At 35.7% G+C, this 20,049-nt stretch overlaps 1 protein-coding gene across 2 annotated transcripts in view; it reads right to left on the reverse strand.

Annotated features, from left to right (window-relative positions):
• LOC149802911 (axin-1-like) overlaps nucleotides 1-20,049 on the reverse strand; it is a 59,638-nt gene that overhangs the window by 29,755 nt on the left and 9,834 nt on the right. For both annotated transcript variants that reach the window (XM_089952403.1, XM_089952404.1), the window contains exons 3-5: nucleotides 16,733-16,879; nucleotides 2,878-2,986; nucleotides 1,842-1,991 (exon numbers count right to left, since the gene is read on the reverse strand). In XM_089952403.1, the coding sequence (XP_089808529.1) occupies nucleotides 1,842-1,991; nucleotides 2,878-2,986; nucleotides 16,733-16,879 (406 nt within the window). The remainder of the gene's footprint in view (nucleotides 1-1,841; nucleotides 1,992-2,877; nucleotides 2,987-16,732; nucleotides 16,880-20,049) is intronic.

Consider the following 20,049-nt stretch of genomic DNA (forward strand, 5'->3'; position numbering starts at 1 on the left):
ATGCACTGAAAATATAGCCTCCATGTGTTCAAGCAACCTGAAACCATTCAGCATAGTTTCTGCACAAAACTAGATCCATCTTATAGTCTCCTATTTTTGAATTTTCAACTTTTAATAGTTATGTTTAAACCTGGTAAATTACAATTAGCTTCATGTATTAAATGTCTGCATAGGATGCAAATTCATCCAAGCTTCGTAAGCCATTTTTTTGCTCACTTTCAAGACCCCTTAATGGTCGGAAGTGACCACCTGATTTTACACAAATGCTGCTATTCTCAAATTTACTAACATCTGGTGTGCTTGTGCCATGTCAAATGTATATACATGTCACCAGCAATACAGGATTTTAGATCTAAATTTGCAATTAGTTTAAGATACAAGATTTTATTCTCATTACCAAAATTACTGCATTGATGTGCAGTTTATTTAGTGGTCACCTTGGTATCAAGTGAGAAATAGCACAGTAATGTACATTCAGTTTGCATCATTGATGGATGTGTATTCTACCCATATCTTTCAAACTATTGGGGAAATGTAAAAAACTTGCAAACACTTTTCTTTTAAAATGATACTTGTACACTGTAGCAACAGATGTATTTATTCTTCAAAATTACATTGACGAGATTGCTTATCAGCCACTTTCAGCTGGAGAAAGCCATCTTCCTTGTGACCTACTACAAAATTGCAACATCACATTTTCATGGATTCATCATCAAGTTTCTTCAAAGACATGTAAACCTTTTCAATATTTTGTGAATGACACTTTCTCATTCCAGACTTGCCAACCCTGACAAGCCTGTCTCAATAAGGCAGTCGATTTTTTCCCATTAAGACTGACCAGTTTTCAGTAAAGGTGTAACAAAATATCAATAACTGCTATTGCAAAGCTGGAAAATGTAATTAATAGTTTGATTCATCGACGATAAACATTATGTTCAACTCAAAAATTTGTAAAGTACATGTAGACTTTATTTACCACTAGAACAGTTGCACAAACTCTAGTTCCAAACCCTATGCAACTCAATGGCTTGTTGCCATCTCTCAACTTTACATAATTCTTGGAAATTCTTTTCCATTTCACATGACGATGGCAATCATATCTCCTGCCACAAGACATACTCAAATTGGCACGTGATGTCCAATAAACATAACTGTGTTTTTTCCAGCATTTATTCACAAGAATCTGAATACTCCTTTTTATTTTTCTGTGTTGGTTATTAACTAACACTTTTCTAGAAGCTTATTTTCCCTATTGTCTTAAACATGCATTGCTTTTTGGACACCATTTTTTATAATTCTACAATCAACAGTTTGATTATACAGATGCTTTGCATGAACAAACAGGTGCAGTTTGAAGCATCTGGGGTGCTGCTGTAAAGTTACTCTGGTTCCACAACTAATTTCACTAAGATGAAACCCAGATCCAAATAAAACACGGATGAACCAGTTATCCTGATTTTTTGGCAATGATCATTTTCTATAGGTTTCGCTAGTATGCCATAAATACTTATTTTGAGGGTAATGTTCGTAAGACTTGTGACAATCGTAAGAGTTTGGCAGGTCTGTCATTCATTGTCAAATTGATTAAGCAAATAAAAACAGTAGCTTCTTTAATTTAAAATGAAATCTTCTCAACAGCATGAAGTTTGGTAAGCATCCAGCAAGGGTGGTCAATGCATTCCCTTGGTGAAAAGCATGAAGCTTGAGTAAAAGAATGCTTGAGAATTAATGCAAGTTAACTCATTATCATATGAGGGAGACAACCCATGATGTATGTAAATTAATGTCATCTGTAGGCAGGTCAGAAATGACAAGAAAGGTAAGCCCATAAGGATAAATACCTGACTCATTACTTTGCTCATGGACTCTTGAAGCCGTTCCTCTTTTTCTTGTTCTTTCTGTACCCTTTCTAATTTCTCTATTAACAGCTTTGCAAAACTTTTGGGATCAATTTCTGCTATATTTCTATCCTTTGGAGCTCGGTCTGTTCTCTGCAACAAACACACGGATTTATTTGAGTACATTGAAATGTAAAAGAGATGAAACAATTACTGATTGCTGACAATAATAATAATAATAATAATAATAATTTATTTTAAAAATAGTAACCAGTTCATATTCATCTATTAGAAAAACTGAAGAACCGGCTCAAATTAGTATATTTTACAAGTATGAACAAATGAAATAAACTTCTTACATAATTCTAACCAAGTTCAGTCACAAGTAATCAGCTGATAATAACGTAATTACCAAAGTTTCATGTGTACTTCAATTTTGCAAACATATGCCAACATTTTCAAGGAAGAAAAAAAATATGTACAATATATGCCCCAAAATGCAGCCCAAAAAGTCCAAGACCAAACAGTAAGGGAATAATCCTATAAACCTTACAAAAATCATTCAAATGATACAAAACTCAAATCAACTTGGTTACAAATGTATATAAATGAGCACAACATGTTTTCTTTGCCAAAGTAAAGCTATAGTCACTCTATAAAGTGCAAAAGATTACTCAGTATTCAAAAAGCATTTAAATCTAATTAGGTCATCAACATAGAAACTGAAACAAGCTTATCCACTTTTATCAGTAACAAACTGTATTTTTTATAATTATTCAAAATTTTCAGCAGTCAAGAATCCAAATGCTAGCAGGGGACTAAATTTTATCATTTGTGTCATCATCCTGGCTTTTTTGTTCACCATAAAAAATGAAATATTCTGCAGCGAAATTCAAAATGCATTTTATAAAAAGCTAGCCTGTCATAAGCAGACAGATGAACACCGCCAGGATAAAGGTTTTAATAGAGGTATTCATCAAAGTTGTACCCAAAGAAAGCTGTGGTATTTAAATCAGAAGGATAATCATAAATTTCTTACTGGAATGAAATATTGGTTGATTGCACTTTCACGATTCTGTTCAGCACGTTTTTGCATCGCCCGTTGTTGTTTACGAAACTTCTTGGATTCTCTATGGGATAAACCATCTCTGAAAGAAATAAAGAAATGAAATAAAGATGGGAGCCCATTCTTTTTATTTCAAGAACATAATCAAATCTTTTACTTATTAGTACCATAGGCAAACAGAAAAAAATCTCCAATTGATCTTCAATACAAACAATAATTTGGTTATTTTTTTAAAAGATCTTTATACAGAAAAGAACAAGCAAGACTGTGTTCATTATCATCAATTATAGAGCATTCCCACCAGCTTAATTACACAAGTGGAATGTACAACTGAGAGATCTGATGACAGATTAGAGACTATGCTGTCTGTAGTCCAGTCCAATTATGCATAAAGATGTTGGATTGGGGAAAATTAAACATAACCTATATATATATATGTTTCATTTGAAAGTACACATCAAGTCTAAAAGGCCCAATACATACAAATTATATTGTCACAAGCCAGATTAAACTGAACTTTACATACCCTGTTAACAATCAGCAATACATACAGTATATATCAATAAACTAGTCCAATCTAACTGCAAACTGTACCGACCCTCACAATGTGTTGGTAGAGCACACAATACTGACCCTAATCTGCTGACGGATTATGCAACAGCAAATTAATATATATATATATATATATATATATATATATATATATATATATATATATATATATATAGAGCTATCTGCCAACTTGCAAACTTTTCATGTCAACATGATTTCATTACTTCTTTAAAATTCATTTTCTTAGTGAAGATTAAAAAATAATGAAATTGATAGTCTAAAGCCCCAAAAAATTGGGATTTATAAACAGCTAAATAACACTTTAAAATGAAAATTAAAGGCAGTGAAACTAAAAATGTTGTGATCAAGGGATTACGAAAGTTTGTACCCATGATTAAATCATGATTTTAGTTCAGGAAGGATGAAACTGTTTATTTTCTCTAGAAGTCTGTTGAAATTGTCTATCTGCCAGTGATGTCAGAGTGATATATGACATAAAAGTGTCTTTCATCTGGTATCAATACATCTCTTTCATGTAATTTTTCAAGGCAGATCTAACAAGCTGATCAGGTCAATCCTTTCTTTTCCAACCCACTCGAGTCTCAAAAAGACAAGCTTAATTTCTGGTTATGATATTCATACTTTCTTCCTTAATTTTCTTCAATGAAAATTTTAAAAGATCTCAGTCAGGACAAGAAAATGCCATGTTCATCCTCCCCTATTACAAGGTTCGAGACATCATCACCATTTCTATTTCTATGAAATTTTAACAATAGAAAGGTTAGACCCTCCAATAAAAATAACAAAAAAATTATGGACATATTGAAATGTCTTGTTCAGGCTCAAGGCTTTTCTTTGCCCAAGCATAGACATCTTTAAACAAGATGATGTTGCTTGTATAGAGTGCAAACGTTACAATATACTAAAGTGAAAAAGGTTTATTGTTACAAAAAAAGAAAGGAGGGTAAGAAAATCACAAAAAGCTAATTTTTTTTAACGAACCTGCTACCTATCTTGGGGCATTAATGCCTTTATTCCGCAATGCAAAAAAGAAAAATATGATAAACTAAGCTTGAAAGTTACACTTTACCCCCCCCCCCCCCTTTAGCCTAGGGCAATAAGGAGGCCAAGTGAATTCCTGCTGTGTACTGGTAATCCAGGTCTTATCTGCCTTAAATGCAAACAGCCACTATGTGGCTTTTCAAGTCCACAAGTACACTGATGGCCAGCAGGGTTCAAAGAAATGATACTCAAATAGCATGTATCAGCCCTGCTATGGAACCACAAAGAGAACAACTTCAAACAGATCAAAACAATGAAATGAATAGATAGAAAGACTTGTGATGCATGAATAAGCCATGAGATGACATTAAATACACATACATTCATCTAATCCATCAAACTATGAATATGTTCAACTACCAAATTAAGCTAAACAGCAGGAAATAAATTTGGTGGCCTTGCAAAATTAGTGACAGATCTATTCATTATTCTACTGAAATAAATCAGTCAGTATTAATGAACAATTCAGGCAAAAATGTTTCACTATTACAATAAAGATAAGGAAAGCTGGTTCCTTGTATAAATTATAAGCAAGGTATTTCAAGTATCGGATGATACTTTCAAAGAAATTTGGTGCTTCCTGATGGATGACAATTAGCCAAAGACAGTGTAAATTGAGAATTTCCCATTTTGCATCTGCTTTCATAAATTAACTTGTTCCAAAACTCTTGCTCTTTAATACAGCCACAAGTTATGCATTATGCTTCTAAAAATTAAAAAATTAAGAAGAATATTCTATCCCCTTCATTCATAAATAATTAATGTCCTTTACCCCAGCAAATAAAGGGACCTCTTGTTGGTACATTTGCACTGTCAGGGTCTAATTTCTTGTACTTCTTACACCTACCTATTCTGATTTTTTGTTCAGAGTATATTCATTTTGCTTGAACAAATAAATCCTGCCGGTATTCACAATATTTATAGGTTTTCTTTGGGAATGCAGTTTTTGTTGGCGACTCTTGTCCATAATGTACTTTGTGAATTTGTCTTCACCAATTTGGAGAACTGGCCAGAGGCATTTCAAGTCTCCAGATGACCTCGTATGAGTATGTAAATGTAGCAAATGAAAAATGCTCAAATAATATGAAAATTAAAATGATACATGGAGACACTTTTTTCCCCTTTCAAAAAATCAACATCAGGTTCAAGATCATTTAATCCAAGGGCACTCTGATTTACTTTCACACGTTTAAAATGCATTTAAAACGATTTACAGAGAGAGACGTTTTCTACCTGGAAAGCTCCCATCACTTCAAATTGAAAATCAAAACAGTTTACAGTTCAGATATCAAAGCTGACAAAACCATTAAAAGTCCATTGGCAATGGATGGCTAGTTTCTACCAATACACCTGCGATTTGTGTACAACACCCGAGCAAGTTTTTTGATGGTACTGTTCAAAGCCTTGTAAGAATACTCTCACCAACAGATACATGTACATTGCTATGTGGCACAGCATTTAGGATTGTCCAATATATCCTAGTATAGGAACACAAGTATTAAAAAAGAGTTTATAAAACTTCTGAAAGGGATTTGGCTCCCATGCTAATGACAGTATAAATATGACCAATGCAGTATTTTACTAAAGTTTAGCCATTAGGCAATACTGTGTATATTTTTGTCCCTCTGTAATAATTAAAAAAATAGGAACTGGGAGAGTTTTTGTGTGACATGGCCTTTTGTAATGTGGACAAATGTCCCCTGGGCTCACCCAAGGTACAACAAATGTATACGCTGGGTTAAGGTGTGACACAAAGGAATGTATTCATCCTTCAATCATTAAACATCACAAATGCCCGTGTTTGTACAATTTCAACACATTTGCCAAGAATATCATTGCATCTAGAATACAGAATATTTATCAGCTCAAGTTTAAATGGTTTTTTTCTTCAGAGTATACAAGGCAGATTTGTTACCAGCCGCTACACTGTCAGGAGTGCAAGTTCAATTTTAATGAGCCCATTTCCTCCTCCTGCTTACCAGAGATAAGAAAACACATCAAAATTCCACCTGATTCCATATAATTTCAGTGTTGCTTCAGTTTCTAATTAAATAAGCACCTACATAACCCATTTTTTTTTTAAATAAAAAAAACGTCATTAAAGATAGGTTCAAGAATTAATTAATAGATACCAACAGGTTGATTGCCAAATGGATTCAAGTCTCTATCAGAAATGTCTTAATGTTATACCCAGAGATGCTTTTCATAGTTTTTACAAGTGAATGTGGTACATTGATTTTACAAACTACCATATCACCATTAAATATTCAAGAGCAATTATAATTGTCAGCATTGCAGCAATCAACACCCAATGCTATTAAATCTGAAGTAGTATGCAAGATTAAACTAAAATCAACATCATCTCATTAAATATGTAGGTTAATCTAGGGCATCACTCTCGTCCAATTAGTGCTCTGATTAGATGTTTCTTTTCTCACAGTACCATTCACACCCCAGCAACAGTGCTTAACAGCAAGGATCCAATTTTTATTCAAGTATGATTATATTTCAGTCAAACCTATGTCGAGTAACCTTGGGATTTTTTTAAAATATGGCCTCCCATACATCTGCATGCAAACTTGTTTAAATCATTAGGTTTAGTCTGCAGACTCCTCGCTGGGGTTATAGTTGTGAAATAGGCTTTCCATTATATGTCATTTTACCCAAATACACAGAGAAAGCAAGCGTCCTCTTTTCTCAGGATGAGAGCATCATCCTTTGTCTTTCAGGGCATTTGTACCACCATTACAAGATCAACTCTTGCGTGACTCCTCCCCTCCTGGTCAAATAGAAGAGCCATGTAAAATAGTTCAAACAGAGCACTTTCTAGCTTTTTGGTCAACTCTTGTGCCAATTTCATTGTATGGGTGCAAAATTTTGTAGAGATAATTTCGCTGTACGTTCTGGCAGGAGCAGCGTTACATGTAAACATTAAGTTTGATATATGGGTTAGACTAGCCACAAATCGTTGACCGAGGGATACACTCTGTTCTGCTTGGAGCATAAACTCAATTTTAATTATGATTTATGTGGTTAACAGTTAGGCCAGATTAGAGTGCGATGTTAACACAAGGTTAACAGCAGTAAAATGAGTAGAGTTGGGATGAACCAGTGAAAAAAGTGTTGTGAAGTCGAGGGGGTGGGCATTTGAAACAGGTGTCGTAAAATGATATTTTCCAGAACAGTTATCAATAAAGGCAGTTTAGAAAGGGTTGCTCTGACAGGAGTGATAGAATTGTTGGCCCTAATAGTAACAATCCTGATTGGCTAAGCTTAATAAGGGGGGTACATGTCAGAATTCAGGTTTTTGAAGTAATGGTTTATCTAAAGAGGTAAAATTATGTTACGTCTAAGTAGGAATACAAGAGCAGCCAGAAAGACATAAACTCATGATTAACAGGGTTGTGAGTGTATTAGGTGTGAAATGACCATAGCTTGTTCTCTTGAATTTCAATAGACCATAAAGAGCGGAAATATTGTTGATTCCAGAAGAAAAAACATGACACGTATTTAGGTAGACCATAAAGTTGATTTTTTTTGTTATATATTCCTGTACATGTCTGTCTTCTGGTGTCCGCTTATGAATTTGCAGTTACCCGTCTTGTCAAGTTCATTACCTATTCAGACTTGCATAAATATTAAGAAATATGTCCTAACTTCTTTTTTCATTATCCCTTTACCTCATAGAGCATAGTTACAAAGTGCAGCGTGCTATAAACAGAACACCTGTTACTTATTCGACTCCATTCGCATAGGCCTGCCTGTTAACTGATAAGCAATGCAGTGTATGTTACGTTTTAACAGCAATTTTAACCATTTTACTTTTTTGGTACACATATATTATGTGTGGCAAAATTTAAGAGTAAAGTCAGATTGTTATAGATATGTAATTATTTTTCATGGAAGAATTTTTTATGTGCTTTAAAATCTTGAGAGAACTCGTTCACTGTTATGTCAGTGAGGCCGTGTGAAGTTTTTCGTCTGCGTCTGCATCAAGTCATCTGAATTTGATAATTTATAAAAACTAATTGCTACCTACATCAATATCAGAGCCTTTACCTAAGTTATTGAATCTTACATAGTTGTGATTCTAATCGTGAAAACTTCGTAAGTACTGAATGAAATCCGCAACCACCATTTTTGGAGAGTGGAGATTACGATCCCGTTACTTTAAATAGCAGATATTGACCAGTGCATAATCAGTGACCACGTTATCTGACGTAATTGTCATTCGCAGAAATGAATGTAGTATCTAATAAGGTGTTTCCCCGAAGGTGGCGCTACGAAAACCGGCTCAAAAGGCTGATGTTTACAGCAGGCGACAAAAGGCGCCTCCATGTAAATAGTGTAGAGGCGTTAAAAGGCGCTTCCATGTGAATGGAGTAGAAGCGTCTAAAGACGATTGCATGAGTTAAAGGGTTATTGTTGTTGCCAAAGTACTGTATTGATTTCACATATTCTGCTGTCCAGTAAAAATCAAAATTAGATTTAACCATCATAGCCATAACTAAATGCTAAGTCTCAATTCATCAGGTGTAACACCTCTATTTTCCCATGTGGCTGTTTTCAATCAAGCCTGTCCAATTTACTCTGATATGCCTCAGGATTCATTTTGATCTATGATCAAATGTCAAAAAAGTCCTCACTAAAAATAGCCTTAATTGGTCAATAGGCTTGGTATTCTCATTTCTAAATCAAATTTCAAAACCTCACTGGCAGGGGGTTGACCTGCATGCCAAATATTTTATATATGCAGCGTTGGACTTGAACAACATATTTGGTCTTCAAATCACAAAAACTGATAATCTACCCCAACTCCAATGATCTTGAACTTTAACACTTTCAAAATCAATGTCATCATCAGTATCATCAGCCAGCATTCCCTGAATAAAACTGTCATTTGAAGACGAATTATGTTTGGAATCTTGTGAGTGTTCTAGGGCCAAACAAAAAAAAATACATGCATGTTTTTGGTTGGTAGACCATCATTGTTTCTCTATGCCAACCCTAGCACTTTGTCCCCCATGGTAAAAAAAAAAAAAAAAATCACATTAAATATACACATCCTTTAACACATTAACCCCTAGCGACGACTTTACAGGGGAGGAGGTAGTAGCCTACTGCTGAACTCTGTAGCATCATGGTCTTGCATGATACACTAAAGTGGATGGTATTATAGAAAGGTAGACAGATTTAGCTCTACAATGATACCAAATAATCTGGAATATCTAGTTGCACTACAAAATACAGATAGAAAAACCTCATTTTTTTGACCCGACTTTTTTTTACGCAAAATTCGCCCGTGGTCAGAATCCCATTTTGTGTCCGGATTTTAGACTTTTTGGTCTCAGATCTAAGGCAAACCAGTATGAACGGCAAGCAGACAGATAAGCCTTTGCAAAAAGTAGGATAAGATGGGCATTTGGAATAAAGAATGGTCTCCATACGAAAATAATGGCTCCATTTAGCAATAAAAAAAAAATTAAAAAAGTCCAACTTTTACCCTTCTGCTTATGCGCGAGTCAAATAGCCAATGAAAAACGATGTTTCTAACACAACTCAGTAGTATGTTATTGAAAGACGACCGGGGATTTGGTGTTTTCGAGTCTATTCAGAAATAGCTTTCAAAATGTGTTTCCTACTCGATTTTCAGGCAAAAATGGCAAAAACCTCCAGGGGTTAATGTGTTAAAAAAAGAAAAACCCAACCTGCCTACACACATTTTAAAAACAGTGCAATAGGAAATGCAATTTGTTTTCTTGACCTAGATAGTGCGTCTTTTAGCCAGGCAGTTGAAAACTTCATTGAATGCAAGGTTAAACTAAAACAACCTTTGTTTGATGGCCAAATGTACCAATCAATCTGTCACCTGTTTTGAATAGTGACTCACTTTTGCAGTTATCTTTTACAAAATAAAAAGCAACACTACAACTTCGCGGAAGCAAGAAGTCATTTATCTTCTTCAAGTTTAAGAAGTATTTCTTATGTCTTCTAAGACACTCCTAGGACTTTTTATCACATGGGTGGATTTTCCCCTTGTCACAAAAAAGGGTGGAGTAGAATAACAATGAGAAGGAGGAAATACCATAGTCCAATATTTACATAACACTTTAATATCCATCTCTCTCTCTTCTTGCTTCACTCTGTAAGACCCCTAATGAAATCAAAATCTGTTTGTCCCAAGTTGCACAAGCATTACTTTGTTTATTGTTTCTAAGATTGGTATGTTCTTTATCTTTGTATGAATATTGTTCTGTACTGATACCCCCCCCTTCAAAGTCAGCTGTTTAAAGGGACATGCACATAGCTAGCTGTGCAAATTCATAAATTTTTTTGCATTAATCACATGCCATGTAGGTTTCTCAATGTCTTATATTACTTGGTGCAACGATTTCATATATTCAACATTCTTATGTCCAAGAATTCGCTAATGTATGAGGAAGCAAGTTGTACTGTTAATGTAACATCTAACTTAACAATAGCGGTCAAGCCTCTATCTAGCATTTTTATCCTATAGTGTGCTGGATGATGCTGTCTTTCCAAGGCATATTTTACACTAAGTTCATTGTCAACATTTAAGGCAAGATTGTATTTTGGGTGGACAATTTAAGGATGTCTAATAATTAGGCTCATTATTTTGGTTGGTGTCAATCCAATAGTGGGTGTCTTGTAAAGTGCAAGAAAACTTCATCCAATGAAAATCAGAATGTACACTTAACTGACGTACATTAAAATCGACACTAATGGGCTCTATAACCCTGCATTATCATCCAATCTAATTTCATTGCAATAATTAACACTGATCTCTTATTCCTGATTGCATTCATTTACATGCCCTTGTATAAGAGGCTTCTGCAAGGCAAGTCAGTCAACTTTGAGGAAGCCCAAATCTGACCTAAATATCATCTATTAAAGAGGCAGTTAATTCAGTGACTTGAATAGAGAAAATGAAATCTGAATTGCAAGCAGAGGATATCAACGGTGCCTGGAGCCATGCCTTTGTTAAACTGGTGTCCAGGTTAAGAGACCAGCTAATCTATCAAACTGGTGGCACACCAACTGAACAAACCTTTTTCTTCTAGAGCTACAGATTTGCATCCACAATGTCCTGTCCAGTGTGATACAAAGCCAACAAGATAGAATGTCCTCACAAACCTAGCCATCTGTAAAATCCACCTCAGCACAGTGACTGCCCATGCCTCAACTCCAAGGAATATTTGCTAGTTTAGTTGCCATTGGGTGTAGCAAGCCATTAAAAACAGATATTCTTGGAATGAAATCATCCCAACCCCCCAATCATATTTCCCACCTTGAATGTTCAGCATAGCAAGGATCAACCTGGATATTACAAATACACAGCAAATCTGCCCTGGCAAGGTTCTTAAGTTAACAGATGGTGGTAGAGTGGTAAACACAAAATACGGAGCATTCAATATTCAGATATTTCTGGGCTCAAAATTAGTGGAAGTCTGCTACTAGAAAATTTTCTGTCAGACAAGTTGTTTTTGTAATTTCAATAGTCCAATATCTATTAAAGTTTCAGATGTTGCCAGTTAGATTTGTGAGAAGAACAAATGAAGATTCAGCAGTACTACTGGACCAGCCTACATCAGCCACTGTGGCATGTCCTTGGCAAGTCACTTTATACTCCCATTGCCTCAGCACTAAGTAACCTACTTGTGTTGCTGTGCTATAGTGCCAGAAGGACTGGTTTCTTAGTCTAGTCATCCATCTGGTTACAAAGAAATTGATGTTAAATTTGGGACCTGTATTTTCTTAAATCTTCTGATATGGGGACTGAGGCCTATGGAAATGTGACCATCTTTTATATCCCTTCAGAAGAATCTAAATATTCCGTGTTTATTCTTATACTGAAACGTTTTCAGAGCTTTATTTTTCCTTTCATCTTCAACAGGCATCAGTAGCTGGACACCATTTTAAAAAAATAAATGATATAATCAACAGTTTGATCATGCAGACACTTTGCATACGTGCAGATTAAAACATCCGAGGTACTAGTGTAAAGTTAGTCTAGATCACCAATTCCAGTAAAGCTAATATGAAACCTGGATCCATCAACATGGACAAGCCAATTATCCAGATTTTATTGCAACAATCATTTCCGTATTGTTATTATCATGATACACAACCCATGATAAGATTCAGAATCAATAAGGGCCTCAGATGGCAGAGAGGTCTAAAGCAAATGCCTTTATGAGTTAATGACACCTCACCTCTATCTGCATGGGTTTAAGTCTTGAGCTTAGCCAATATAGGTATGTGAGGAAGCCTTCTGGAAGCTTTCGCAGGTTGGCAGTTCATGCAAGGGTTTTCGCACATTTTTTCTTCCACCTGTTATACTGGCTACCATGCATAACCTATCACATGCTGACAAATGGCATTAAATCTAACAGCAAATGCATTATCAATCTATATGTTAACTTGAAGATCTTGTAATCTAGGAGGACTATCGTGATAGGATGGCACTATTTCAGACGTGTCATATTACAAGTATTCTCAAGAGCATTTTTGTTGTTGTTGTTGTAGGTTTTAACGCCATCTTCCAGCACATGATAGGTTAAGCATGGTGGCCAGTATTAATGGTGGAGGAAGAACCCGGGAAATCCCCGGGAAGAACCACCGACCCATGAGAAGCTACCGGCAAACTTCTTCACATATCCACAGTGGCCGAATCCTAGACTCGAACCCACGCAGACAGAGGTGAGATGGCAGTGATCCATAACAGAGAGTGCTTTAGACCACTCGGCCACCCAGGGCCCCCAGCATTTTTGAGAATGCAGCTTCATATACACTAAACTATGAAAAACAGAGACATGGTTAAAAAAAAAAAATCTTGCCATCCATGTAACAACTGGTTAGTGTATTCAAAAGTAAGTACAAGTCACAGACTTATCTCAAGATTTGTTCCTTGACCTGGACAACATTCAAAATATTTCAAGTTCATACATGTTGTTCTTGGTTTAAAACCATATTTTCAGCACACGAATACGTGGCAGCCAGCACATTTGGTGAAGGAAAAAGACCTGGAAAACCCCCCAGGAAGTTACTTTTACAGCAGGCTTTCTCATGTACCCCTATTAGCTCAGCTGAGATGTAAACCCACTGAGGTGATATATGTGAGTGATCTGTAAAGGCAAGCAACTCAGACCATAAGGGCACTTGGGGTCCCCATTCAAATGCTAAGTCACAAAGTTTTCATGATGTTGATGACAGGCTTTATTACTATGTTGTTACTTATTTTAATATCAATGTATCCAAAGATTATATTGAGAGAAAAAAGTATACTTATTTTCAAGCGATTCATCCCAAGTTGCAAATACCACATTCCCAGTTCCCAGGATGCCACACTGCATGGAAAGCTATGAGCACAATGAATCTCCCTTTTTGGCCCAAGTTAAGATTATTTTTTTTTAAGATTCCTTTTTAATTATAGAAACCACCTATTTCTGTGTTTATGCACACGTTTCCATTGTGGTGCCTGGAACCTTACTGCTTCTACATTTCTTGTCCTTCTCTAAAAAAAACAATGGTATGAATTTTTCTGTGGGAAACATATGCCCTCATAACATCAGAGTGCCAGAAGCACTGGGAAAGAAAAAAAAACAACCTAGGATCAACGTTGAAAATTTTGCCACAGGTTCAATGTCCAACATTACGTTGGCAACAGCCATAAAAAATGCACACTGCACAAGATGGGATGTAGTCCACCAGTTAGCAATGTACACGTGTAGATTTCAAACTCGCATGTGCTTGAACATGTGCCTAAAAATACACCTATTTTATTGTTGAACTGTGGACCTTCATATCAATTATCCAAATTTTATGAAGCTCATTTCCTTTCCAAGTATATCTTCCCTTCACCAGGATCAGGGGTGATGCTGAGAAATCATAAGCACTTGGGTACAATCAAGTTGTAGTTATTTTTCCAGGATTTATATACATAGCGCAAATCCTGCTCATGCATTTTCTTGATGCAAATTTCCAAATTTTAAGTGGGGCCAGTTCAAGTTAACAGATAAAATGTTGCAATGAAGATGCACGATAATAACCTTAAAGAACATAGATGAAGCCTGCAAATGTTTATATCTATCAACTGCATAGTAGCATAAATTTTTATTATGACAATGGTAATTGTCATATACATTTGCACTGTATGCAACAGCAGGAACATGGCCATCTAATAAAGTAATTTAGATTTATAGCATTTCTGACCTTGCAGTTGTAAAAAAAGTTTTAAAATCTACATAATAATTGACAGCATCTTGCTCTTTAAATGCATAATAAGGGGCAAGCCTTGATTTCAGCATAGGTCTATAAATCAAGCACCTGAATGACCAGTTCAAGGCTGCAACATTTGCCAAAAGATATAAAACATGTACAAGATATGCCATGACAAAATGTTGCTGTTTAACAGAAATGATTTGAAAGTAAACTGTTCTCCTTATCTGCACATTAAGCTTACACATGACTGCCATTTATACATAAACCATTTATAATGTACATGCTGTACCTCACTAACTACAATTGTTTCATTTGCTGTACCTCTTATAATGACAGATTCCCATATCAAGACATGTCTTTGTTGAATAAATCAGAAAATTTTGTTGAAGTATCCTGATGATCATCATGGCTGTTTGATGCCACATGTACTCACATAATGAAAAATCTAATGCAACTGGGTGTACTACTTGAATATGCACAATAGAATGTTTTTGTGGGATCAACAATCACTATAAGAAACTGCTCTGGCTTACAAACTAAACAATTTTTTTCTCTCAGTGTCATCAGTAAATCAACCTGAGTAAAGAACAAGTGTCCTGAACTTGTGCCTTTTCCCAAAGATGAAATTTTACAAAAAGAATTGACAGAAAAATCTTGTCATATAGTGGTCTTGTGCAGTGGCATAGCAAATACCCAAGCAAGTAGCACAATTGTTGAGATGGGAGACAAATTCCCATCTAACAATTTTTTATTGGGAGGGGACCCCTAAATCAAGTTCTGCTAAACAAGAGGGTGTCCAGAATTTCTTACTATGCTAGCAAGGTGTGGTCCTGCATGAAGTAAAGCCACATGCATACAAGCTCATTTACATGGTTACACATCTGTAAATATTTACAGGCAGTCAACTAAACTGAAAACATTTACACTATAAATATTGCAGTTCTGACGAAAACAATTGTGTTGTATTGCCTAACTACCTTAAACAATAGCAACTTTGATCTACCAGCACATTATCCACCTGCTCAGCTAGGTTAACTTCATCTATGGCTTTTGGACTTGACAACATTTCAAAAGATTTCATGAGACCTTGTGCAGTCTATTTAAACTTCACACCTAGGTGGGGTCACAATAAACCTGATATTGAATAGCTTGTAACACTGTCAACATCCTCTATTTCACAAAATGGTTTCTTGCAAATGATGATCTATCTACTCTTCCAAACAGACATCAGTACAAGGTTAAGGACCTTGATGATATGATGAACATCATAAAGATAACAGTGATATTTCACATCTGCATGTTGGCAAGGGACGTAGTCCAGAATCATGAATGCATGTTTCTACTTATCATGTACCAGATAATGTTTTCCAGCCCTCAATGAACAGATGCCACTAGAAGGTGATCAGTGTTTGGACGAATTTGTTTGCATGCACAAGTCCACTTGTTTGAATGTGTGTACTACCACACCCACCTGCTTTTGCATTTTGTGTAGAACATGTAATTATATATGAAATTGTTTTGGGTTTTTTGTTGTTGCAAAGGACAGATATACATGACCATAAACTCTGACCTATTTTTCATCAAGAGTCTTTCCTGAGTGTGCACCAGTCTGTGTATGAATGTTCTGTATTATAATATCATATCCATCTGCTTCTGCATACATGTAGAAGAAGTAACCATAAAAGAATTGGGTTATTTTAAAAGGACAGACATACATGACCACGAACTTTTGAAGTATTTATCGTCAAGATCTTTCCTGTACTCTCCTAAAGCCTGAATGCATTTCATACCTAAAAACTGAAAAACACACAAATACACACAACAAACATCCCTAGTACATGATACACGCATGTAACAATAACAAGATTATAAATCAATTTTGTAGCAACTCGATTACTGTGATTGCAGTTTCTTTCATGGATTAAACCATATGTGATGCTTGTTGCAGGTGAAATATGGAAAACATACTTACACACTACTGTCAGTCAGTGACCTCGTGTCATCAGTCAGTGCATCACTGGATAGGCTCTGTATTTCACTATCCTGGGCAGAGACTGTGGTGTACGATAAGTGATATGGATGAGGTATTGTTCGAGATGGCTGGCCTGGGTATGGAACACTACAAAAGAGGAGAGAGTTAATGTTCTTGGAAAGATGAACTTTATTCTGCTGGAAAAAAAAAAATTCAATGCTATATAGTATTGTTTGTCAAGTTTAAAAATGTTGGTACAAAACTGAAGCTTCATTACTGCAGGTTCTATTATACTCTACAACAAGCTGACAGAACCCAATGGAGATCACAAAGCTGTCTTAAACTGCTCAGCAATTACTTATCAACCAAACAAGCCATATATTTAAGTCCTGAAGTCATAGGTTCAGTTGAAGTAGTTACTAGTGAGCTGCAGTAGCTCAGTTTATGAACTATCAGATTTGTAATCCATAGGTCACGAGTTTGATACCTGACCTGGTAACTGCCAAAACCAAAGGATCAGTTAAAAGACCAGGAGATGTGTCATGATATAATACATTGCTTCTGAAAAGTAACATACAAACTGTATTTAAAAATAATACAAGTAACAATGAAACAATGAAGTGCATACATCCAACTGACATTGTATTACATCAGACCACAAAATCTTGCCCAACTACAGGGATGTAATGTATCTACACAAGCAAATTGTCTAGAAGTACATATGGTCTGATACAAAACTATTAAGTAACAGAAGATAAATGCTTGAATTCACGATTTAAAGGTTAGCTCATTTTCTCAAATATCCTGGATACAAGTCTGTTAAATTAAAACAATGCTCATAACCATTGGCATAGCATGACATGCTTCCAAAGTCAACCAACACAGTACACCAAGTTACTGGAGGAAAACGACCATGCTGCATGAATATTTATAGAAATCCTTAGCTGTAAATACTATCAGCAGGCCAAGCCTAAAGCACAACATAGGATGTTTCTAAATGTGACACAAAGAAAACACCTCTTGCAGCATCAAAAGGCTTGCCAACAGAAGTCTACCTGAAGGTTAGACAGTGCTAAGCAAAGTGACCATGGAATGAATTTCAAAGAAAATACTGTTCAAGCCATTATCAGTGCAATTAACGGCTGCATAAATTTTATTTTAAACTGTGACTACCATAGTTTTATTAGGAGCTTTATTCTCTTTGTAACATCCCAGATATATAATTTCCCATGCTCCAATGAAGACCTGTTTCCACACTTCAGAATGTTATATAAAGGTAACGACATATATCCACTGCTAAATTTAAAACAATATAATACAATCATTTTCAATTTTTATAGAATGGGAAAAAAGTCTTCCAGCATCAAAGATAATCAGCATGTACATTCTTAAAATGTTGTACTCAACCTTCAGAGTAAACTTGTGCTAAACCATTACTTTTTTTCATCTTTGAAGTAAATTGCTTAAAATGCAAATTCTCCATTATTCGGAAATCTTTTTGTGGAAAGAAATGTCTGCCCCTGAGCTTCATTTATACAATGAAAATGTGTGACTGGGTGAAATATCATGATACATGTCTGCTGCATGATACCCCAGTGCAGTATGTCATTATAAACTGCCCCACTGCTGACACTGTAGCAATATGAATAAAAATGTAAAAGCTATGTTATAAATCTAAACCATGTGCACACACAGTTCTGTGAAATTGTATCAAAATTCTTGCTCAATTAGGAGCATCAAAAAAGATAATATTTACTTTTTCATGAGAAGCCATCTTATGTTTTTGTCCACAAAAATATATCATCCCAAGATTCTATGTAGCCTTCTGTGAAGAGCTTTTAAAGCTCCAGAATCTTACAAGCTAGGTGGTACCTTGGTCACCATGTATTGCCTGAAGCCACTTTTCTACTTTTAATAATACACATCCAACTGACAACAAAGCAGAGATCAACATCAAAATTTGATTGTTTCAACAGACTGGGGGTAAAAAAAATCCTCTGATAATGTTCATCTAATGTGTGCGAGGACTGTGTAAAATACTTTTTCTTCCAGGAACAGACGAGATAAAAAGATGATTAGCACTTTTTGGGTTAGGGTTTGCACTTCTTGTGTAATGCCTACCAAAACTACAAACAGTTTGTGCTGGTGTCTACACTTGTGCCAGAAGGTACACTGTACTTCTGACAACGGTTTTCAAGTGAACAGCATAACACATGATCTGCTTGTGTATCATGCAACAACAGATCTGGGTCTATGCTCTTTCACACTTGGGCAATTAATCACTGGAACTTTTAATACATGTATCTCAAGCCTCTATGCCATTGATGTAGCACCTTTGAGTGCAAGGATACTCCAAACTGATTTTCAGCCAGGGATCAAAGGGAAGCCCAGAACTGAGGATAAATAAGGCATCTCAAGAGGTCTCTCTGTTAGAGCTACAGTATCAAAGGTTTTAGGGAGATAACGCTGATTTATATAGGGCCAATTGGAAGAGCCTTTTAACTTTTTACCAGAGAAAATAACCCATGTTTTAACCTGCACAATGACAGAAAGGGGCACCATGTGGAAATTTCCCAACAGAGTGCTTTTATTTGAAACACAACAGCAGGTATGTCCAATCAAAATCTACTTCCAAGAAGAACTCATGGAGAAAAAAAAAAAGGTACCAATCTGATTAAAATCAGACCTCCACTGTCCAAGGTGAAGATCTGACATTGACTACATAGAGGTCATGTTCTGTTGACCTTTGTATTAGCCAATGGGAATGCAACTTTCAAGAATCAGTGAATCAAATCATTCGGAATTCACTGATGTGCAGAAACCATGTTGTTTAGTCTCCCAAAAGGAAAGATATAAGACTTTATCTGACTGGCTGATAAAATTAGCCATTATGATAATAACATAGGTTACCAGAACATTATCCCTTAGCGGCCACTGTCAGATCTTCAAGGACAGTTGAAATCTGATTTTAATTAGATCAATCAAGTAAAAATTAATCTGCAGACGTGGAGCAATGTGGGGGGGGGGGGGGAGGGGCAGTGCTTACAGCAAGTATATCAATTTAAAAATGTGGGTGAAAGTAAAAGAAACGACCTTATCAAACTTTCACCAAAACATACCAATACAAAAAATCGAACAAGAAAAGACAGACACCAATCCATAATATTTTGCTTGCACACATGGTCCTGGCCCAATCAAAATATTTAGGAGGATTTCTCAAACCCTGAACACTCTACCTTGTTTCAACTTTCTCAATTAATATATCAAGTTCTGATGGTATTTTCAATTTGAATTGGTACAAGAGGCAACCCAGTATT

This window comes from Sinohyriopsis cumingii, chromosome 3 (assembly GCF_028554795.1).
Source record: "Sinohyriopsis cumingii isolate HCF-2022 chromosome 3, ASM2855479v2, whole genome shotgun sequence".
NCBI lineage: Eukaryota > Metazoa > Mollusca > Bivalvia > Unionida > Unionidae > Sinohyriopsis > Sinohyriopsis cumingii.